Below are 25,179 nucleotides of genomic sequence, written 5' to 3'. Positions count from 1 at the left end.
AGTCATGGTGAATAGCTCTGATCTGGAGCCAGTCTGATTGCATTCAAATCCTAGAACCATAACTGATTAGTATTTGAGTTCAGGTAGAATATTTCACCTCTTTTTAACTCAGTTTCCTTCTCTGAAAAATGGGGATGATAAGAATATCTACCTCATTAGGTTGTTGTGAAAATCAAATAATTAAGTTGATCTTTTCACATGCTTAAGGGACATTTGCATTTTTTCCTGTAAACTGTTCATATCTCTTCCCTATTTTTCTATAGGACCTCCTACATTTTTTTAAAAAAAAGATTTTAAGTAATCTCCTTACCCAACATGAGGCTTGAACCCACAACCATGAGATCGAGAGTCACATGCTCCACCGACTGAGCCACCCAGGTGCCCCAAACCTCCTTTATTTTTTTTATTTTAATTTTTTTAATTTTTGAGAGACAGAAACAGAGACAGAGTATGAGTGGAGGAGAGGCAGAGAGAAAGACACAGAATCTAAAGCAGACTCTAGGTTCTGAGCTGTCAACACAGAGCCCGATGCGGGGTTCGAACTCACAAACTGTGAGGTTGTGACTTGACCTGAAGTTGGAAGCTTAACTTCCTGAGCTACCCAGGTGACCCTGGTTTGTGATTTTTAACTGTGAACTACCCATATTCTTTACAACTTTATCTATGGTAGTTCTTGGACACCTTGACTGAAGTTTTGTTCCTTCTGAGAGGCTCTGTGTTTGCTAGTCATCTGAGGTTACTACTGATGCAGGTAGTAACCTGCGTAAAAGAAATTCCTATTTGCAGTATTTTGGAACACATCAGTAGAATAAACTTAGGCCATAAACTTCTATAAGGGACAACTTGTTAAACGTTTTAAGGTAAAACAAACAAACAAAAAACAAACCTTTCCTCCACCGAGGCCAATGTCAAGAAAGGCATGCTTTCTTCATGTTATTTCTGCTTGGTAGGTTTCCTTAGTATTGATGCTTACACTGTGAGTGTAGCACTTGGAGGGTCCCTGCTTTGTCAGAGACCTCAGGCTAAACCCTCTGCTTTGAATAGGCCCTGCCTGACCTCCTGCACCCATCACACTCACCACAACAGAGACTCCAGGGACTAGGTCTCCAGAGACACTTTCAGAGTGAAAGGTGGCTTTCATCTCACTTGTCACCCAAAGTTAAGCTTTCAAAGCACTTTTGACTTCGATAGATTCATTTCTTGCCACTACTTGGTACATTTAGAAAGATTTTTTTTTTTTGGACCCTTGAGGATCAATGATAAAAACTCACTCAAAAAGTAAAAGAATTCAGAAAGGCAACAGGATGTAAAATTAGAATACAAATATCAAAAACCATATATAACAACAATAACCAAGTAGAAGACATCATGGCAGAGAAAATCCCATTAGTAGCAAGAAAGCATTGAATACAAGGGGATAAACTTAATAAGAAATACATAATACCTATCCAAGGAAAACTTTAAAAGTCCTGAAAAGGCACAAAAATAGATGTGAACAAATGGAAATACATCCCCTGTTCTTGGATAATTTGGATATTTGTATAATACAACACTGTAAAGATGTCAGGTCTCCCTAAGTGAGCTAATAAATGTAATGCAATCTCAGTTAGACATGTTGATACTAAAGTTTATGTGGAAAAACAAACATGTAAGAATAGCCAGGAAAACACTGGAAAAGAAAAATTATGAAAGGAGACTAGTTCTACCAGACATTAAAATATACTATAAAGTGTCTATTACTGAAACGAGCGTGCTACTCTGCACAAGGAGACAAGCAGACCAGTGAACACAATCAAAAGCTCAGAAACAGACCCAAATACAAATGGATCCTGGCTTGAATTCTTAACCAGAGAAAGGACATAACAGGGAGAATGGATGGCATTCAACTAAGCATGTAGTTTAGTTAACTGGATTGTGTCGATATTAATTTCCTGGTTTCAATAATTGTACCCCAGCTATGTAAGTTAACACTAGAAGTTGGGAGAAGGGCATATGGCGACTTCCTGCACTATTTTTGCAACTTTCCTGTAAGTCTAAACTTAATTTCAAACTAAAAGATTAAAAATTAAAAAAAAAAGGTTTTAAATCAAGAGCTCCAAAGAATGTGGAGAGAAGGCCCTAAGTCACACTAACGTGGAACACCAGAAAAAGGGCCATTCATCACCACTATTGGCCAAAACCATTTAATTGGTTCCATTCTACACCATTTCAAAGAGTTCAGCTAACTTTACTTATAGCATGGTATTAATGAGACCAAAATCAATGCTTAATATGGGCTTCATATGGGCCAGGTGCACTCATTTTATCCTACAGACACTTTCTTCAGCCTTGAAATTGCAAAGATTGCAGAGTTCCCCAATATAAAGTGTGAGTTGATCAAAACAAATTTCTGGTCACCACTGAGGAAAAAAAAATCCCCAAATGCATAGGTGAGAGTAGCAACATTGCTACTGAAGAACGCTACTAGGAATTAAGACTACCACACTGTGCATTAAATTCTACCAAGACAGGGTGGTTTAAGAGGAGTAACTTCAAAATGGTATCATGGTAGAACTCATGAAGGGTTCGGTCAGCCATGGTGCAAACTATTAATCTGCTCCTAAGCATGTCAGGAGTTCCCAGAAACAGATGATCTGGTTATATTTTCCAGGGAGGTGATTGAGGGGATGGAAACTTGGGAACATCTCAGTTCCGGCTTTGTTTGCACAATGGGCCAGTTGTAGTAGGCTGTCCGTGACTGCACAGCAGAGGAATACTGAACAGCCCTCCAAATCGACAAGCAAGCCAGTTCACACAGGGTCCTTCACTGGCCTCCTGCCTACCTGTCCCTGCTTCTGTATGCGGTCAGCCATACAAAAATACTTGCAGTGCCCTGTACAAACCATGTTCTTTATGCAGGATGGCTTCATTCTCTTCTTCACTAAACTCCTGTTCATCTTTCAGGACTTGGTCCAGCATTTTTTAAAGCCTCCCTCTAACCAGTTTGAGTTCGGGTGCCTTCCTCCTTGCTGCCAAGATACCTTGGTATTCTTATCTCAAAATTTATCATTCTACATTATAATATTTGCTCTCCTGGTCTCTTCCTCAGAAGGCCATGAATATCCTGACAGCAGGAATGCCTTTCCTCTTTGTATATTCAGCAGCAAGCAGGGTGCTTGGCATCAAATGTGTTCTATTCACATCTACTGAGTGAAAGGACATTTATTAAGACCCAAACTGTTAGGACAGCTTTATTGCTAGCAGGTCTATGAGGTGCTTAGCAAAATGTTCAGAACAGTCCATCACTACCATTAACAATTCAAAGTATATGTCCTCACGGCTTAGGAATCCATTTTGCTTTGGCATACAAAGGACAATACCTGCCACAGGTTTCGAAGATTTTATTGACTTTTGCTCTAGTAGCTTCCAAAAATAAAAATAGGTCATTTTAAGAAGATGCCACGGAAACCGTCTATCTTCTTTCAATGATGTTGGCACAGAGATGAGGTGAGCCCATTCACAGTTGCTTTGACCATGTTGACCAGGAGCGACAGGTAAATGGAGTAAAAGAGTGTCCGATGACCCGGGACCAGTGGCACACAGCTTATCTGACATATACATGGTCACCAACCGTTCATTTATATTGTGAAAAGAGGCAGCAAAGAGTGTTGCTGGGAACAGAAAGTCATGCACCAAAAAGACCTGCAGTGTGAATGCTGGCTTGAATATTAACTATGTGACTTTGAGCAAGTTACTCTATAACTGTAAGCATTATTTCATTTCATTTAAAACTAACATAAATTCACCTACCTTAGAGTTGTTGAAGACTGAGATGCTGTTGACAACTGGCATAGAATAATCACTCAGTAACTAGTCATTATTATTATTATCTTCATCATTATAAGGGGCTCTGGAAAGGGTCAGACTGGCTTCAAGCAGAGTATATCTAAGGACCCTGGGAATATCCTGCTTCATAGCAGCCACCTACCCCAAAAGATCCCTGACGATGACTGGGTTACTGAGCGCTGAATACATGTTTGCTGAGTCAGTAAATAGGACAATGAATGGCCCAAGTGGACCTTTGTTATTCTTATCAGCTGTCCAGCATGAACTGCTCTCCTATGTTTGAGGAATTCGTCCACCCCCTACAAAAGCTACACATTCCAGATAACCTCATTCTCACTTCCTGCAGCTAGGATAGATAGGCACATGAGTACTAATCAGATCCCTCATCCCAGATTTTGAATCAGAAACTAGTGATTCAAAGAAGCCAGGAACACACAGGATCCCTTCTGGTGAGGGTGGAACTCCTACATATAGTCTCAGAGGCAGCATGCCGTGATGGTAATAAAGTAGAAAATCAAGTTCCACTTTATGATTAGTAGGGTTAGAGCCTGAAACCCCAAGATCCAACATGGTATCAAAGGTCAAAATCAGTGAGGAAATGAGTCTGTCTCACACCCTAAGCCCAAACTAAACTCTTACCAGAAGCAGAAAGTAAAAAACTGAGAGCACTAGATGGGGGAAGCCTCCTTGTACGTGAAAGTAGACCCAGGCCTCCTTACTGGTCCAAGACCCTGGAGAGGAGAAAGCAGAAGAGGGACCAGACTTCAAGCCTGGCTTTTCATGAATGGCAACTCCAAGAGTAAATAGGGGTCTGATGAATCTTAGAATCTGACAAATATGATTAGAAATCTTCCTACCTATGTGGGACAAGAGAAACAAAGGAGCAGAGACCTTGAGCATGCTTCCCTGTAAGTCTACAACAATTATTAATGAATGCAAATGCTTCACTCCAAGTCCGTGCTTTAAGTCAGTGCATTGGATGGTATGGCAAAGGGGCACATTACCCACGGGTGTTAGCTGAAATATTGGAGGACAGGGACATCCAGTCTGTGTTGGACTGATCTACCAACTGATCCTGCCACCTGTAGAGACTGAGAAAGCAGAGCAGGGGGAAAATCAGGAGAAAGCAGGGTCAGAGCAGGGAGAATTCCAAAAAGGAAGTGGTTGTACAGGATGATGTCATAATGACCAACTGAAGGGCTGAGTTTTGACACCTGGAAATCACTGGTGAACCCAGCAAAAACAATTTTAATGGTGGGGAGTGTAGCAGCCCAGGGTTTGGTATGGTGGTTCTCAGCCCCACCTGCACCATTGCTTTAAAAAGAAATGAAGTCTGTCCTGCCTCCTCATTCAGAAGTGATTTTTCTGTGGTTCAGTTGGGGGAATAAGAATTTTAAAAAATCTTCCCCAGGTGGTCTTAATGTGCAGCCAGGGTTAAAACCTACTGCTTCCGTGGATTGAGAATTAATGAATGGGAAGTGCAAGTGAGGGCAGTATTTTTGGTAGTCAAGGAGTTCAAAGAGTTGAGAAAGGTATTTTTGTTTGAAGAGGGAATCTTTAAAACATGTTCAAATGCAAAGCTCTCCGTGACAGGAGTGAGAAGCTATAGTTAGACTGAGCAAGCTGTCTGATCAAAGGAGAGGGACCCAGGGCATAGAGCACAAGGGATTTGTCTTGGGTATGACAGGCACTTGCAAGAAGGAGGTGAGGAAAGGTGTGCAACGGGGGATTCCTGCCTAATGGTCTGTTACCTGCTACGGGATGGGGGAGATTAGCTGCTGAACTGGAAAGAAGGTGGGGGTAAGAAGAGTTTGAAACGGCCTTGGTTTGCAATAGCTACTGACAAGAGGAGTGGGATGAATACTGAGAGCAATTCGAAGCGTCGCCATGGTTTTGGGAGTCTGCAAAATCATGGCAACTGTTCATGGAGAGATACATGGCCCGCTGGGAGGGGCAAGAGGCAGGGTCTGCACACACTGAAAGAGGTTGATTTAAGTCAAAGCCACCACGGCCGTCTGTAAGTTCTCTGATGTTTTCTCTTTTTCAATTAAAAACATTTGAATGAGGGATCTTCAAGGGTCAGAACTCACTTCTAGAGAAAGAAAACATTAATTTTCATAATCTACATCTTAAAAATCTTTTTATATTCCCATACCTTGATAGTATGTAGTAACACTAACATTTTGGTCAGAGGTATTTTTAACTGGCTTTCAAGATGGAAAAGGAAAATTATATGGTGTTTTAAACTGAAAGGAGAACTTAACAGCTTAAACATGTGTTAATCCTGTTTTTTATTTTCTGTAGATTACAATGTTTTAACAGATTAAAACCCCTTTCTGGCTAGGGAAACACTGTCTCTCCCAGGGCTAGCTGATTCTCAGAGAGACAGCAAAGGACTCTGCCAGCAGCACACTTTTGATGTGCAAACTAACCAGGTCTGAAGGAGCCCTACCCCCTCCATCTGGCCAATTCCACTCCAGGAAGCAGTCACCCCAAGGGCCAGGTACCAGGCAACCAGAGACTACACTATAGTCCAAAGGCCCCAGAATTATTCAAACTAGCCACTTCCAAACTGTTCACACTGCCCTGCCTTGTCTTCATAGAGGAAACCCCAACAAAAGCTCTGGCCTAAACCTAGTGCTTGCTCCTGTCTTCTGCCTCTTGACCCAAACCTGGCTTTCGACCTGTGGGCCTGCATGGCAAGCCCTGCCTCGTTTCTAGGGGAACTTAAGATTCAACTTTTCTTTCAGTGGCACAGACCTCTCCGTGTCCTCCCTTAATCACCTTTATAAAATCACACCTGGGCACAGAACGACATGGGTACCTGAGGAAATGACACCAGGGAACTAATTCATACAAATAAAACCTAAAGAAAAAAATGGTCATGATTTCATTTCAAAGCTTTAGAATTAAGGTACCATATTCTGAAATGCTGAATCCATGAGTCAGACAACAAAAAAATACAGAACATGCTGTTGCTGCTGGTCACCAACCCCTGTAGCATCGCTGAAACATAAAACAAAGACAAGAGGGTGTGATTAAGTTCTAGCAAAAGACCACCAATTACTCAAGTATTTATTACACAACACTAGGTACTCAGGGTGCTTTTTTTCCTCCAATTTTCATTTTTGTGAGCCATATTTTAACGACTTCATCATGATTATGCTGGAAAATACACAACATTCTCCCAGATGTAATGAGCAAATATTATGAAATCATAGATGGCAGTATCTTACACAAATGTTTTACGGTCTGTTGTAAAAAATGACTATCATACACGGACTAAAAATTCAGTTATTTAACCCACGTTAAAAGTTGTTTCCATCCACCTAAATATGGCCTTGATGACATTTTTCTCCACATCATCCTTTCCCAATATTTCCAGGAGATTTTTTAGGAGCTTCAGGGGAAAAGTATGGGAAATAAAGACATTAACAATTTCTGCAAAGAATCATATATAAAACACGTCTATACTTATAGAGCGAAATGTAAGTGCACCTTAGAGCATAGGGGGACACCAACATCTTAAAACATTTAAGTATGCAAAGCCTGTGGTTTGCAAGCAAATGTAGCCTACCCCAGAGTCCCCTGGAGGGCTTGTAAGACTGCCCCAGACCCTCCATTTATGATCCAGTAGGTGTGGTCGGGACAGGATCGTCCTGCTGCTGTCGGTCTAGAGGCCCTAGCACCTCTGTTCGAAGCATGTCCCCTTCTCTTCGTCACGCCTTCTTCTGAGCCTTCCCAAGATTGCTTTCCCCTGCGAACATCTTCAGGATCTGCCTCATTCTTCAATACTGAGCTTGAAAAGTTTATATTCCAAAACCTCGGCAATTTTCCCATCTGCTTATCATGTCTATTTGCAGTGGCTAAGTTTGTTTTGCTGGGCTTGTTAAAAACCTTACAAATCTATACGCTTCAGCAATATCACTCATTTTGCTGGTTTCTATCCTATGTTGCTTTTCCAGGCATTTGACATTCATCTCTTTTGGGATCTTAATGTAGGTGAAAGCATCTCTGGGCCACCTTGAGTTTAGTGCATTGACAGAACCCACCAACTACCTCTGTACTGTTTCTTGATGGGATAGGAGCCCATCCTGACTGCCACCACCATCAGTAACTCCACTAGCTGGCATGGCTGGCGCGGGAGATGAGCGCCAAATACTGACAAGTAAGATGGCTCAAGTATTAACAAAGGAAACAGCTGACACCAAGAGCAAACTGCATCTTTCACCATCCCTCCGGCCACCACGTGAATCCTGATACACCCTGTAAACCCCACCCCCAGCTAGACTGCATCCACAGCTGCTAGAGTAAGCCAGTCTGTTCTCACCCCAGCTCAGCTAAATTTCACTAGACTTCAGACCACTGAACACGGCCTGTAATGCTGAGATTTTTACATAGTCTTCACCTCGGGAAACAAAATGCATGTGGCTCTGACCACAAAAACGAAGTCAAAATAGAAGACCAGAAGTGAATCAAACATCATCAGGAACCTTGGAGCCAAAGTGGAGAAGCCATCACATCAGCAAGGACACTGCCACCTAGCGCTTTCCTCCTGACACTCTAAGTGACCTCTGTGGTGGCTCTGCTCCTCTGCAGCTCCAGAACCTCCCATGCTGTGGTCTGGGCTGTCTCTGACTCCACAATATAAGGACAGATCAGAGCCATCTAGGTGGGATTCCTAAGTAGTTTCAATACCTGTCCTCGGTGTGCAGCTGGACTTAGCAAAGGATGCCATAAGCATCACAGACTAAGAAGTTTTATTTCAGCTTTTGGTCACTTTGCTGCCAAAATGGCCTTGTTTGCAGCCTGTTCCACAGCCCAGCAAAACAATGCTGTCTGGTATTTTCAACTGCCTTTGATTTCAAAAGAATTCAAGGTTAAATGTGCCTATTTATCAAGCACACACCACTCAATAAAGATCACACGCTGCCCCTCCTAAATTTGGCACCATGTAAACAGCTAATTCCTTCTGCACAGTTCTTACCAAAAAGTAACACAGGAGGTAATGCAAATGAACTTGTTCCCTTAAAATGAAAAAAATCTCAAATCCCTTTAAATTCATAAGCAAAACTAATTTTTATGAACGGTGTTCATGCAAGTGGGTAATGTCTTGACTTGTACCCACTGTGCAAAATATTGAAGCTTAGGATTCAGACAGGCAGGCTGTGTAGCCAGCTAGGAAAATCAGAATCCTGAAATAAGGAAGAAGTATGGGACTCGGCTTCAGTTACTAGTTTTGAGCAGATCAAATGCATGTGAGCTCAATCACTACCCTCAAAGGAAGTGATGCTAGGAGAGTATTTTCAACAGACTACAAAACCTGCTCTTGAAATTACATCCTTTGTTGAAAGGTAACAGACTTTTCTCAGTGTATGGCATCATACACTTTGCCATATAAACAAGAAATGTAAAATTTAAGATTCAAAAAACACTCCATTCTAAGGTTACTCCTCTGGAATTGATTCATACAGAGAACAAGCAAAGAAAGTGGGTTAATCATTCTGGTAAGCATGCTTATGCAGCAGCTTAAAATGAGGAGCACAATTTACAACCCTGTGTTGCTAAGTATTCATGGCTATTTGTTAGGCAATTAATTTTCTTCCCCACTTCGTACAGGTAGATATGGCATTTGGGGGTAATTCCCACTGAATGTATTCAAAATATGTAGAAAAGCGTGCCCAAGAACAATGATAAACATCCATGACACACGGTTTCAAAATTATGGCTCTCAGAGGGACTCAGGTCTATGAAAAAAAGATTATAGCCCAGGGCAGAGGAAGTCTGAAAATTGGGGATTTTAGTCTTGGCTTATGTGATATCTGGGCAAGTTGCTAAACTGTTACCATTCTGGTTTGAAAAATGGCAGCAGTCACCTGCCCTTACATCCTAGAGATGTTTACAATGTAAATACAGTTGTCTATGTAAATTATGTGTAATCACAGGGAGAAAGGAGAACTGCTAGGCCACAATGCCACCTGCATTGTGGAGGTCTGAACAGGCTATGATCATAGCACCCATCTCTACAAGAGCCAGAGCTTAGTGCAAAGAAAAGAAAATTATGTCCATGGATTTCTCCCTTAAATCCAACAAATTACATTAGAGATTTGTCTCAGGACACAATGGGGACTAGGTAAGAATGCACACGGGATAATCCAACCTACCTTCATCACTACAACAATTCGGTGGTGCCATTTCATATTCGACAGGCACTTTATTTCCTATATTGCCACAGCTGCAGCCCCAAGGGAAGGGAGGTACACTCACGACTACATGAGACCCAGGGGAGGCCCCCAGAGATGCTGCGTTGGCTTTAATGCCTCTCGCTCACCCATAATCTCCTCGTTACAGACAGCTGACCTGTTGTTTCCGTCTTACAGAAAGTGCTATGTAAATTACCTTCCAGTCCTCCTTTCCAGCTAGATTCACACCCACCCATCAACAAGAAGGTCCTGGACTTGGCACTGATAAAGACTACAGTTTTTAAAGGGAACATGATAGAGCATCCCACCCTCACATTCTGTGTGAGCAAAAGGGACAACTGCGTTTCAGAAGAAGGAAGCTCTGTCCTGACACTCAGCACCTATTCAAGCGCCGAAAAATCCAGGTGCAGGGCTGGCCTCTGGAATGTTACCAGAGCGGTGGGCACACTGAGAACAGTTCCTATGCATTTCAGAGAAAATGTACTCAGTTCGTACAAGGAAAGAACCCTTCTGTCAACCAGGCCTCTAAATGACAGACACTCTTGATAATACTTTTTTAGAAAGGGTAGCTTTTCCCTAGCAGCTCCAGGCAGTCCCTTATCCCTCATTCTGACAAAGCGGCATCCAACCCCAGGCATGGCTGTATACATAACTCCACATGCAGCTGAGCCGTCATAAACACGCCAAGTATAAAGTCGTGTCAAAAAGACATTTTTCTCCCCAAAGTACGGCCCCAAGAAGCCATTATTATAATAGAGTGTGAATTTCTGCTGCAGGTTATTGACCTATAAACTAACAATAAAATTCCCATTTAGTACATAAAAGCTTACACTGTGACATGAAGTATTAAGACACAATCCACTGACTATTTTAAGTCTGCTGAACAACTAAACCATTTTCTTCATCACATCATGGGTATAGATATCCTCTTGCAGGAGAACACCAACTCTGGAAATAAGGCCAAGTACAATGCAGCTGCTGGAGGTCCTATTAGGCCATTTAGAAAACTGGAAGAAGTTCCCACTGTCCAGGCCGCTGGTGTCTCTTGTCTGAGGCTCCAAAATGAGAACTTGATGGAATTAGCTTACTGGCACGATCAGTGAACTCAAGACCAAGCTCAAAGGCAAACCCGGTCTTGGCAAATACAATTCCACATGCCGGTCTTAACTCAGTGTTTCAATCTGTCTAGAACTGGTTACCAATTTGGGACTTCCTCAAACGGTATTAAAAGCTCTAAACAAAAAGTATGCAAAAGCAGTTACTAGTTTCTCAAGAAAAGAGACATACCTGCAAAAAGCAAGAGCTCTGTAAACGGGGCTGCAGGTAACTGTTGGGACAACAACAGCAATGTAACAAATAGCAGAGGATGACCCTTTTTTTTTTTTAAACTGCTGCTGCACTACTTTACTAATCTTTTTTCTTAAAACCAGATTTGCACGACATGATTTTCTAAGAGAAAGAGTCCACTGCTTTGTCTGAAGAGGGGTCATCCTGGTGGTAAAAAGGCTGGGAATGTCAATTGCAAGACGCAAGGCTCTGCGACACGGCCTCTAGGATGCACTGCGCGACACCCAGCGGCTCCCGGTGGGTATGCTCCCACTCTCTAGCTGTATCCAGGGCTCTTTTCTGGTGGCATTTTAAAAAACGTAGCTGCAGCGGGGTCAGTGGCTTTCTCTGCGGTAGAGGTCCTGACCAACCACTCAGGGTTTGGAGATTTCTGGACCTGTGAGGCTGGCGTGGTTGGCTCCACTACATCCACGTGAACTGGTAAGGTGTTTACAATGAAAATAAGGAAGAAAAGATCAAGGGGAGACAAATTAGAATCAAAGACACTTCAATGCAAAATTTCTGAATCCTTTTATTTTATAATCTATTAACCCAAGGGGCCACATAAGGTTTCTCTTTTTCCTTTCCAAAAAAAAAAATAATAATAATAATAAAGGCAAGATTTAAGATTTCTCTACCTGAGAAAATGGGTTTAACTGAACAAATAAATACAGCAGTACAAATTCATAATGTAGTCATTATCATTTATTGAGCACTTACGAGCTTATAAATACGGTACAACCATAATGTTGGGACATCAATAGCACTTACGGAGCACTTACGAGCTAGTAAATACTGTACAACCATAATCTTATTTCCTAAGGCAAACCCTTGGAAGTAGGTATTGTCATCTCCATTTTCTGGATCAAAAAACGGAGGCAGAGAGACAGCAGATACATCATTTAAGTAGCAAGATTCAAACTCTGATTTTGGACTTCAAGCCCTAGGCTCTTTCTGTTACAGTCCATGCCGCCAATAACACAGTGTTGCCAATAACACAGTGTTACCAATAACTAGCGAACAAAAAGAAAAATGGTGGAAAAGCCGCAGTGTCAGGCCCAGTGTGTTTCAACAAGGACACCAAAGACATTCTGGACACGAGAGTCACTGCTTGTGCAGGGCTGCCCTGTATACTTTAGGGCACTTACCGTCCTGCACCCCACCCACTGAGTGTCAAAAGCACTCCTCAGTTGCTGTGATGACCAAACACTGTCCTCACATTTCCAAATGCCCAAGCAGAGTGGTACAAACCATCATCACGCCCACTCTGTTCAGAGCAAATGGATATACACTAAAATACAGCAAAACCTAGAAAGTTTTTGTTTTGCCTTGTCACTCAATAATTCCACTCCTAGGAATGTAACTAGAACTGTAATTTTCAAATTGTGGGTCACCAAATCACTTTAGTAGACTGAGACCAGTATTTTTTTTTTCTTAATAAAAAGGAGTAATATATATCAGAGTGACCCCAAGAATTTATTTCAGATTTACATGTATACCAACCTACATATTCAAACATGAACTTCTCACTGTGAGTTTTTACAAAACAAAACAAAAAAATCTGCAGGCTACTATTCTATGGCCCTGAAACAAGAGTTTCTTGAGGGTAGCAGCTTTCAAACATTTTGGAACCTCAACCATAGTAGTAAGAAATACGTTTGACACCACAACCCAAATCTCTGTCTCTCCTCTCTTACATACACACACACACACACACACACACACACACACACACACACACAAAACACGCTCACTTACTCATATTTAGCTGAAAATAAATTTCACAAAACTTTATCTAACATTACTATATGGTATTCAACCAAGTGGGGAAAAAACCTCTTATCCTAGGAAAACTGGGGTTTTTTGCTGTATATTTTTTATTATGGCAAAATACACATAACATAAAACTTACCATGTTAACAAGTTTTAAGGGTACAGTTCAGTGGCATTAAGTACATTTACAATGCTACAGCACCATCACCACCATCCATTGCCAGGACTTCCTCACTATCCCAAATGCAAAGGCTATGCTATTAAATAGTAACTCCTATTCTCTCTCCCCAGACCTTGGCAACCATTATCCTACTTTCTGTTTCTACGTATTTGACCATTCTGGGTACTTCATGTAACTAAAATCATACAGTATTTCTCCTTTTGTGTCTGACTTATTTCACTTAGGATTATTTCTTGTTTTTAATGTTTATTTTTGAGAGAGACAGAAAGAGAGACAAAGAGAGAGAGTGTGTGTGAATGGGGGTGGGGCAGAGAGAGAGGGAGACACAGAATCTGAAGCAGGCTCCAGGCTCTGAGCTGTCAGCACAGAGCTCAGTACGGGGCTTAAACTCACAAACCATGAGATCATGATCTGATCCAAAGTCAGACACTTAACCGACTGAGCCGCCCATGCGCTCCTAGCATTATGTCTTCATCCATGCTGTAGCATCTCAGAATTTCTTTTCTTTCCAACGCCAAATAATATTCCACTGTATGTATATACCACATGTTGTTTATCAATTTATACATTTATCAATTTGGGTTGTTTACACTTTTTGGCTATTGTGCATAACGCTGCTATGAACATGGGTATACAAGTATCTGAATCCATACATTCAGTTCCTTTGGGTTTACACTTAGAAGCAGAAGTGCTGGATCATATGCCAGTTTTATGTCTGGAACTCTGAGGAATCGCCACCGTGTTCCACAGTGGCTGCACTATTTTACATGCCCACCATTAATACACAAAAATTCCAATTTTTCTACATCTTTCCCAACATGTTGTTCCCTGTTCCCTGACACAGCCATCCTAAGGAGTGGGAAGTGGCCCAGAAACACTTTTGCACAACGTTCTTCTCCCAGAGAACACAGTATTTTTCATAATAGCATATAATGGGATATAATCCAAATGTCCATTAGCAATGTTTAACTGTAATATAATCATCATATTCGTACAACAGAATATCCTACATACGGCAGGAAAAAGAAAGGATTTGGGCAGGACAAAACATCAGTGAATCTCTAATATAACTAGGTGAAACTTGTAACATATAAAATAGGATATTTCATTAACACAAGTTTCCAAAACATGCTAACTAGACAAGTTATTGCTTTAGAGAGTCATATGTCTGTTAAAGCAATTTGAAAACAAACCCCAAAGAATGATAAATGATTAAAAAAACCCATACTAACATAACAAAAAACATATCAGGACAAAGGTGACCTCTGAGGACAGTGAGAAAAAGACTTGAAAGGTGATGTTTTTCTTAAAGTGGATGGTAGGTATGTGGATATTTGCTATGTTGTTTTTCTTTACACCTTATAGATCTTCTATAATTCTTCTTCTATAGCCATTCAATATTTACTAAAACACATTTTTAACTTTAAAAACTATTTAAACCTTAAAAAGGGGCAATAAGAAAAAAAATAAAAAGGGGCACTAAGAATCAGCCCTATGACTCCTGGGAAAAGGCCAACTTACAATGAACTACTGAATCCAGTCACAAGGGTAGAATAATTTTCAGAATAACTTTGTTTCAACTTTAAGATTCTACTCACTTATTCATACAGGAAATATCTAGTGAGATCATTCTCTGTGCTATTATTTTAGATACTAGGGGTACAGAAGTGAGCAAAAGAGATAAAAATTCCTGCCCTTGCAAATGCATCTCCGGTGTCAATGACCTGGTATGTGGAATCTGATGTAAGTAGTTAACACATTAATTGCTGAGTATCCTTCCCACTGATGCTCTAAGGACACATCCTATCCCAGAGACAGGCAGGTCAGAAGAGGCTCTGACCATAGACAGAGCTCTGAATATGGTATCAGACCACTCCCCAACTCTCCTTTACCTGCAGATAGAGGTGTGTACCAAACACCTGTGTAGGTTATAAAGTCATAAAGGGAAGGGGAGTAGAGATAAAAAGAAGAAAATAAAGGCGCTACACTTTCAAGATCTACTTAATGACCTACTGAAAAGGCCCTTTTCCTTGGCCTTTCCTTAGTATTAATATAAAAAGACCAGACAAGCTACTCCCTTCTGCTCTTCACCTCTCTAGCCTTATTAATACCTTTAAATTCAGTCAATCTCAACTCAAAACTTTCCACCAGTGGGGGAGGGGAAACGGGAAAAGATTTGTGGCTGCATGTTTAAGAAAGAAGCTGAATTCATCACAGTGACAGGGGAGAGTGTTGGCAGAGATCTGAGCTATTTATTCTTTTAGGAAAATCCTATAAAGAATGACACAAGGAAGCCTCTATCTGCAGTCTTGTTCATCACACTGGTGAAGAGTCCGATAACAGATGTATGCAGTAGCGTGATTTAGTGCCAGGAGCTGGCCCCTGATGTGTATTAATACAGCGGCAAAGCGGAACGCACCTCTCTTCATCACTCATTTCTATAAAAGAGGTGGAATCCGAGATGGCCCGATGTTAGGCAGAGCAAGCCCATTTGTTCTACTGACTGATGGTGCGGGCTCGGGCTATGTCCTTCACCTCCATGGGGCACTCGGGTTGCGGATAGAAAAAAAGAAAATGTTCAGTGAAGCAGACCTTAGTCAACAAGTGAGAGGAGGGGTTGAGCTCAGTAGGAGAAATGTTTAATGCCCAAGTCTTGTTTAATGCCTCCCAGTACATTTCCTGATTTGAGTATGGAACAAGGATTTTAACTGTTCTCAACAGTTCTAGTCTTATGAACAATGAAAAACTAAAAACAGAAGCTAGACATTAAGGAGAAAAAAAAGATAAGAACAGGAGACTGTGTTTTAATGCTTTCAATACCACAGAGTGAATGAGGATCTGGGTTTCGATACAGTTTGGAACCGATTCTACCTTATATAACACAGAACACCTGAAGTGCCTAAGAGGGCAGCTCGAGAGTCCTAGGGAAACCGGTTTGAACTTGGCTCTGAAATTTATCACTCATGTGACCTTGGGGAAGGGATTTAACCTCTGTAAGCCTCAATTTGCTCATGTGTAAATTGGGAATAAAAATAGCATCTACCTTATAAGCTGTTGCAAAGATTAAATGAAATAATGCATGCAAAGTAATCAGCTCAGGGCATGGCCATATAGGAATCACTGGAAAAAATTATTATAATTACCAGACCTGTGATTAAGATTGTCCAATAAGAACCATTACCAAGCAGCTACCCCAAACAGAAGCTAAAAGAGGTCAATTTCAATGTACACTGAAACTTACTAAATTCAGGGAGGGAGAGAAAGTTCCCCCTCTGTCTGAGGCCTACTCTTTATTCAGCTATCAACTGCTTTGATCTATATATATAATATATAGTATTTTCTGAAGAAAATAAAATAATCTATGATATACTCAACTCCCTCAGGGTGAATTCACCATCGTCAAGAAAATAACTGCAGGTATTTCTGATAGATCCTACAAATAGATATGATCTTTTTAACCAGAGCAATTCATCCTAAACTGTATTGAAATAACATAAAAATGTCCTGATTACCAATTATGTTTATTTTCTCTGAACTCCAAAGAAAAATATCTACAAACGTCCAATATACTTTCTGATATAAATAATAACTATCCTCCCCTTTTAAGGATAACACATGTAAAGTGCATAAATCATAAATGTACAACCCAATGGATTTTTACATATGTATACATTCTCATAATCCCTGCCTAGTGGTTGACATACAGCATTTCCTAGACTTCTTTATGTCCTCTCCTGGTCACTACTGTTCACCAAACATAACCACTATTTCGGTTTCCAATCAACTGGTTTTGCTCTGAAAACTAAAAGGTTTTAACTTGAAAGATTGTTTTTCTAGGGGCGCCTCGGTGGCTTAGTCGGTTGGGCGTCCGACTTTCACTTGGGTCATGATCTCGCGGTTCGTGGGTTCGAGCCCCGCGTCGGGCTCTGTGCTGACTGCCAGCTCCTGCAGCCTGTTTCAGTCTGTGACTCCCTCTCTCTCTGACCCTCCCCTGCTCACGCTGTCTCTCTCTCCCTCTCCTAGAAATAAATAAAAAAAAAAAAAAAAAAGAAAGATTGTTTTTCTAGAGAGGGAGAGAGCACACGAGTAGGGGAGAGAGGCAGAGGGAGAGAGAGAATCCCAGCAGGCTCTGCACTGGACATGGAGCTCAATTCCACAACCATGAGATCATGACCTGAGCTGAAATCAAGAGTTGAATGCTCAACTGACTGACCTACCCAGGTACCCCTAAAAAGTGTTTTTAAATAGAAATTCCATGACTAAGAAAGTATTAGTACTCTACGACAAATAAAAACAGTGAGAATGCATTGTACTGTGTACCAAATAAGAAAGTAAATAAATCCGTGTGGCTCCCTGACTACTGACTAAACCGCCATCCTGTCTGGATTGTCATTAACACAGACCTAACTCTCTTGTCTGTGCTAGAACAAAAGCATAGATGACTAAAGACTGCTGATTCAGTGGAATACTAGAATTCAAACTCAAAAAAGCCACATGACACAGTGAAAAAGCACAGACTTCCAGGTGAGAGAGGACTGGGTTTGAATTCTGACAATGTATATGACCTTGGGCAAATTCTCATTTTTCCATATAAAATGGGAATAAAATGACTTACTTTATTATAAAGATTAGACGAAAAGGTATATAAAACATAATTTAGTGCATGACACACAACAGGTGCTAAGAAATGGTAACTACATACAATTACCTGCATTTGGGCTAGACAGAGATGCTGTGGCCACAGGTTTCCGTTTCCTCTTGATGTCACATGAACATGGAGGTCCCAAGTGTATGTTTGCCTGTCTGCAGACAGGAGAAACGAAAATGTTTTCACTTTGTTCTTTTAAGACATGATGTTCAGCCCAGATAAGATCCTTGACTCATTATAGACTTACACCAACAAGACAGGCACCATCCTTTGTCATCAACTGTCAAGTACAAGATTATTCAGGATTAATCATAACTCATTCTTTATGCACAATATATACCCATTCTAAACTTTTTACCTAATTTCAGAATAGCAGACACTCAAGATTAATTTCAATAAATGTGTTTCATTACATGCTGATTTTTGTACAATTATTTTTCATAAAAACTATAACTGCAATTGTTCTAAACTCACTAATGAAATACCTACTCCCAAGTGGTAATATATTGAAAAGTTTAATGCTGCATGAACACAGATATTTGTATAGAATTTTAATAGGAATTTTAACCCTTCTATCACTATGATTCTGGATTTTTAAGTGTCTGTATCATAGGTTAAGTTTGATTTCTGTGATTTTTTAAAATATTAATTTCTTGCAAGATGTGGTTTATCTATACCGTGGAATACTACATGGCAATGAGAAACAATGAAATCTGGCCATGTGTAGCAACATGGATGGACCTTGAGGGGGTTATGCTGAGCGAAATAAGTCAGGCAGAGAAGGACAAATATCCTATGTTTGCACGTATAGGAGGATTAGGAGGAACTTAACTGAGGACCATGGGGGAGAAGAAGGGGGGAAATGGTGGGGGAAAGGGAGAAACGCAAACCATGAAAGACTCTTGAATGCTGAGAAGCAAACTGAGGACTGATGGATGTGGGGGAGAGGGGGGAGATGCGCATGGAGGAGGGCACTTGTGGGGATGAGCACTAGGTGTTATATGGAAACCAACTTGACAATAAACTATTTGTAAGAAAAAAATATTAATTTCTTGCTAATAATGTATTCCCTTATCAGAATATTCAGCTTAATTTAAAAACAAAACAGTGTGCTTCAAAGCTGTAAAAAAGCAACGACTGTGTGAAAGACAATGGACTGAACACTCAAACAGCTGGTAGGCTGTTTTAGTTGCCACTTCCCCCTTCCTCTCAAACTAGACAGACCCTACTCCTGATGAAGGACCAAGCTGATTCTCACCTTTACACAAAGCTTTCCTTGAACATTCAAGGCCTTACTGACCATGAATACATATAACTTGTTTCCCTAATGAAGCTTAATTTCCTTGAGAACAGGGACCATATTTATACTCCTTTCATAATTTTCCAATGATCTAACCTCAGCACAAGGCACTTAGCTGATGGCCACTAAGTATTTGTTTACTAGAACTAATATTAATGAGTAAAAAGTTCTAGAAACCAAATAACTGTACACTTAAAAGTGGTTAAAATTGCAAATTCTGTTATGCGTATGTTACCTCAAATTTTAAAAAAATAGCCAGAGTATATAACACATAAAAAGGAATCTAGTAAAATTATACCAGATGAACTCCTAATTGGTAATCCCAGCTGGGGATCAAGTCTCATGGCTTCATAGTCTTTTTTTTTAATGTTTATTTATTTGAGAGTGCATGTGCTGTGGAGAGGCAGAGACAGGGTGGGGGGAGGGAGGGAGAGAGACAGAGAGAGAAAGAGAGATAGAGATAGAGAGAGAGAGAGAGAGAGGGAGACACACAGAGAGAGTGAGAAAGAGAAAACCAAGTAGGTCTCATACGATCAGCACAGAGCTTGATGCAGGGCTCGATCCCACGAACCATGAGATCATGATTTGAGCAGAAATCAAGAGTCAGATGCTTAACTGACAGAGCCACCCAGGAGCCCCTCATATGGCTTTATCAATCTTAAAGCTAGAACCTCAGTCAAATCTAAGAGCACCTAGTTTACAAAGTACCAAGACAACTGCTGAATGGACAAATTTTCCTATTCAGAGGGCCCCTAATCTGGCAACTTCCACAGGTTTAAAGGCATTCAAGTATGTATGTTCTTTTCTCTAAATACAAATGCTTAAGAATCAATTCAATTTATAAACAAGAAAAGATAAATATTTAATTGAAATCATAAGATCTTCAGAATGCAAAGAACACTACAATAGGCAAAGATTTATAGTATAAAGGCCATGTTTTGGAAAATTCCATCTAAGTCACCTTTTATTAATCATTCTCTTCTATACAGAAGAAAAGCTAACTTTTAAGTATCCCATGAATAGTTAAATCTAAGCCCCCAAAGTGAAATATAAATACAAATGTGTAAAGCAAGGAAAACAATTCATTTTTCATACCTTACCAAGGTCTTAGGAATAAATCATGCTGATTAATAATAAGAAACAAAGATGGCAGAATACCAAAGGTGGACCAGCCTTCAGTCTACAGAGAAAGGTGGTAATTCCTCTGAAGTCAAAGACACAGGCAGAAAACAGAGTGATCCCACACAATTTTGTCTTTTATCAAAATAGAGAAATGTACAGAACAGGGCTTCCATCTTTTCCACAAACACAGATCTGAGTATATACAGATCCACACTCACACTTTCCACTTTGCTCTAAACCAAGCATGCTCCTCCTGAAGTACTTCAGAAAGAGAGACACGTCACATAAAGAGCAACAGTACATATTCATGTTCTTCTTTCCTAGTAAGCTCATTAAAGGACTCTCCAAAACTTTGTAGCTTAGATGTTAACATCCTTTCTTCATACTAAGCTATGTTATTAGACGTCAGGACAGTGGTCACCCTTGGGCTGTGGGGTAGAGGGGAGGAGGGACAGTGACTAGACAAAGCACCAGGAGCTTCTGGGGTTCTTTCTGGTAATGTTCTATGTCTGGACCCGGATGCAGGTTATTTCAATGTGATGTGACTTCATTATCCTTCACTAAAAAGCGTAATTTAAAAAACTTTGCAAAAAGAACCAAATAACAAAACCAAAACACTGTTTCTTTAAGGCCAAGGTTTACAAAATGCTGAATTTTATGAGACAGATGCAAAATGCAAAGTATTAAGTACTCAAAAGGTTGTTTTTTTTTTTTTTAATGTTTATTTATTTAATTTGAGAGAGAAAGAGTGAGCATTAGTCGGGGAGAGGGAGAAAGGACATCCCAAGCAGGCTCCATGCTGTCAATGCAGAGCCTGATGCAGGGCTCAATCTCATGAACCAAGAGATCATGACCTGAGCCAAGATAGAGTTGGATGCTTAACCGACTGAGCCACCCAGGCACCCCTCAGAAGGGTTTAAAGATATTAATTCTCAGACTATCAACTTGGGCTGAACTAAATAAATACTGCCTTTTATTTATACACCAGTCATCATTTTCATAGCTTTGTATGCTTCATATATGTCAGTAAGATGGGTAAGGGCCCATATTATCACTCCTTTATTGGCCTAGCTAGTCAGTCAGTAACCTTTACTTCACGTTTTCAAGAAATGACACATTTGGAAATAAAAAGATGAAGTCACTGATATACCAAAATATTTACATTTTTAATCATTTTAAGTGGAAATATGCTTTTTTAAATGCTTATTTATTTTAGTAAAAAAAAAATAAGTATTACTTACCTTACTCCTATGCATACAGATTATTACACTGCACTACATTCTAGTGTCCTTAGGGGGCTGCTGTGGACTCAGGTGGTCCTCTCGATGCCCTGCCTTTCTGGGCCATGGCTCTCGGACCCCCACTCTTCCCTGCTCAGTTATGGCAAAGGCTTCAGGCTAAATGGTCCCTACTTTAAATGTCCCCTGACTGCTAAGTCTCTAGCCTGTTACTTGTCTCTGTGGTAAATGGTCTACTTCTACCACCCCATTCCCATTCTGATCTTACTGCCTTGAACATTCTAAATCCTTCAAATTTTGTAAATTCCTCTGGCGATAACTTAGGAAAGAACTGAAGGCTTTCTAAGGGACCCAGGTAATAAAGCTTATGAAGTCAACTACCTTATTTTGTTGCTGTAAAAGTACATATTTTTATATAGACTATTTCCTTTCTATTCAGGAGGGTTTTTTGCTTCCTTCATTGTTCGTGGTTTTTACTGAGGTAGTGAAAAGAGACAGTCTCTTCCCTAGAGGACCTTGTAGCCTAGTCCTATTTTCAGCCACACAGCTTTTCTAGCTAAAGAACTGGATAACAGAGAAACTGAGGCAGGGATAAAGAGAAGCCATGTTCATGCCTAAAACTCAGTTTAATGCTCCTTCCCTCTTGATGCATTTCTCTTAAGACAATTTCCAGGCTGGAGAGATATTTCATAAGGTGAATAACATCACATCTTAGGTGTGAGTACAGAAGGGGTATAGGTCTCTCCCTATGTCCCTTCCTAGTAAACATTTAGGAAAGGAAGAAGAGAAACAGTCAAATTATTATAAAACACAGTAAGGCATTTTCCGTCTTTTTGGTTTTAACTGAACACTACTAATGGCAGAGTTTACAACTTGGGAATATCTATTTTTCCCTTTGAGGGCTCCATCTGCCTGGGAGGAAGCTTGGAGGACAAAGAGGGAAGAGGACCCAGAAACCAGGAAACCCGGAGCCTGGGGAAAGCACAGAGGAAGCTGGGTGCTCGGCACAAGAGGATTTAAGAGAGACAGGAAATAGAACCTGCCATGCTGCCTAGCACATTTCAAACATTAGGACAGCCCCGGTCAGGAGTGGAGAGTAATCCTCATGGGGCTAGAAGAGCCCCTCGTGTTATTTTGGGGAGCATGAGCGTGGGGTGTGCAAGTGAGCAAGCCGCAGCTTCCTATTCAAGAGGCAGTTCCAATTTTGGTTTATTCCCAAATAATTCCATATCAATAACAGTAGATATAAAGAATTAAGGATTAAGGAAAGCGAAGGAAAAAAAAAACTGACCTCCCCTCATGCTCACTTTCATTTAGGAGTATTTAACCACTTCGGCTCCCGTTCTTTTCAATGTGTTGCATCTTTAATTTGTGTTATTTTACTCAGTATCTCTGTCTACTCCTCCCAAGACAGAAACTGAAAAGGGACAACATATACAGGTGAGGTCTCACAAAGGACAGGGAAAGAGAGCCCCCTCCCCTGTAGGTAGAAAGGGTAAAAGATTGCTCTAGATATTTAAAAACTCTTTGTCAAGAGCACTATACAGGTGTTCCTTTGTTGTAAATCATGTACTATAGGTGGGGGAGGGTCCTTTCAATTATCCAGGGGGCAAAAAGAATTAAGTATCAGTTAAGCTAAAATTTCTACCAAGTTAAAATTAAAATTTCCTTCTCAATTGGAGTGGCAATGATTATCAGAATCACGAAAGAATATTTATACAAAATATGCATGTCCCACCATGCTGGAGTAGGGGAAGAATCCATATATGCTTACTCTGAAATTTCTCCTCAGGTAATTCTGATAAGCTTCTATCTGCTGTGAAAATTACTGAGTTAAAAAAATATATATATGCCGAATTCCCAAAGCCAACTTAGTCAATAAAAGAGATCTACGAAAAATTTAACTTAATAACAGAATGATGAAATGAACAGTCATTTAAATAAAAATGCTGTCCCCAGTATACAAGCAATTAACTGAAAGAAAAGACTGGCTATGCTGGTTCTGTTTCATCTGATCGGGGCCTCAGTGTTCTTGGGGTGCGATCCTATCACAGCCAGAGTACTTCCCCTAAAACCATCACATTCAGTGGCATTTACCAAAAAGAACTGATTGGGGGGGGGGGGGATGAGCATTAAAAGCAACAAACACACTCTTTAAAAATCCTTACTTCAGGAAAAACAACTAAATTCATTTCATAGATGTGAAGGTGAATGCTGAACACTGGCAATTAACTGAAAGAGCATTCTGTATATCCACACATAAACATGACATTTCTATTTTACTTTTTAGTGCAGGTACCTGGAAGATCAGGTGAGCCGTTAAAGCTGCAGTGTTACTTAGGAAACTGGGCAGATCACTATGTCCCTGGGGCAGGAATGTACTTTTAGGGGAAAAAAAATTACTTTGAGAAACACATGCATGTTTAATAGAACCAATGTTGGCAAAAAAAAAAAAAAAAAAAATAACTGAAGTGGCTGCTTTAGATTTAGAACAAAGATGTTTAGAGTTGTTTCTAAGGAGAGAAAACAATCTACCTACCAATGGCAAGCTAATTTCAGGAATGGTTCACCTTCAAAAATCACTCATTTTAAAAATCATTGAAAAGTTCACTTTTTAAATACGGGAAATAAAAATAAAATTTATCATAAAAAGGTATTTGCTGTATTTTTTCTTAAGCACCTACAAACAAGTAACATCAAGAAAAAAAATTATTGATATTTCTAAGGCCCAAAGGTCATATATATCATATATTCCAACCATTCTCCTTAATTATTAATCTATTCCCCTCAATTATTTTTAACAAATATTAATGGAGGCCTACCCCGTGTAAAGCACTGTGCTGGATGTGGAGAGGGTACACAAAGATGGCTGAGCTGAGGGCCCGTCCCCCGGGCACTCACAACGCAGTGAGAAAGGCCAGTGCGTAAAGAACGAACAGATGCAAGACACTGAGCTGTAATCAAAGAACAAAGTGCTAAGGTAAAATGAAGGAAAAGAGGATTTGATCTAGAGAAATGAAGAAGCCCCCTCCTCACACGTGATTTCATCTTCAGGGTTAATTGACGTTTATGAAACACCCAGTAGGAACTATCTTCTCAGATGGCACACAGGAAAGGGTCTGGGCCTGACACTAGCAGCAGCTAGGGACAGAAAACCACTTCACAATGAGAGGGCCCAGAGGTAGCTTCTCTAACAGGAAGAGATCCCAGCATTTCCAATAGTGTTTTCATTCAAATCTAACCCTCACCAGTCTGTGACTAAGCGCTCACTAGCACCTGAAAATTCCATGTACTCTCCTTTCCTGGCCTGGGTCAAGGCTGGTATCATGGAGTGGTTTCATGCCACCCAGAGCAGCAGAAAAGTTCTGCATCGATTGGAAAGTTGGGTCTGGTACAGTGGCCAGAGAGGGAACATGCTTTGTGCCACTCCACTTAAGCAGCACAATGCCAGTCGGCTGAGAGGCACTGTCAACAAAACCATCTGGTGAAGGACAAAAGATTCAAGCGCTGCGTACTCTCTGACAGGAAGTTCCAGTAGGGCTGGGCAGCTTTACGGACAAGTC

The 25,179-nt window shown here is 40.5% G+C and overlaps 1 protein-coding gene across 1 annotated transcript in view; it reads right to left on the bottom strand.

Moving 5' to 3' along the window:
• Positions 1-3,363: 3,363 nt before the first annotated feature.
• GPATCH2L (G-patch domain containing 2 like) overlaps positions 3,364-25,179 on the bottom strand; it is a 58,380-nt gene continuing 36,564 nt past the window's right edge. The window contains exons 10-11 of the mRNA XM_039232222.1: positions 18,017-18,111; positions 3,364-11,792 (exon numbers count right to left, since the gene is read on the bottom strand). Of these exons, the coding sequence (XP_039088153.1) occupies positions 11,632-11,792; positions 18,017-18,111 (256 nt within the window). The 3' untranslated portion in view covers positions 3,364-11,631. The remainder of the gene's footprint in view (positions 11,793-18,016; positions 18,112-25,179) is intronic.

The sequence above is a fragment of the Hyaena hyaena genome, unplaced genomic scaffold, assembly GCF_003009895.1.
Source record: "Hyaena hyaena isolate Hyena2069 unplaced genomic scaffold, ASM300989v1 scaffold_65, whole genome shotgun sequence".
Taxonomy (NCBI): domain Eukaryota; kingdom Metazoa; phylum Chordata; class Mammalia; order Carnivora; family Hyaenidae; genus Hyaena; species Hyaena hyaena.
Note: the sequence above shows the minus strand (reverse complement) of the source record. Positions and strands in the feature narration are given on the sequence as shown.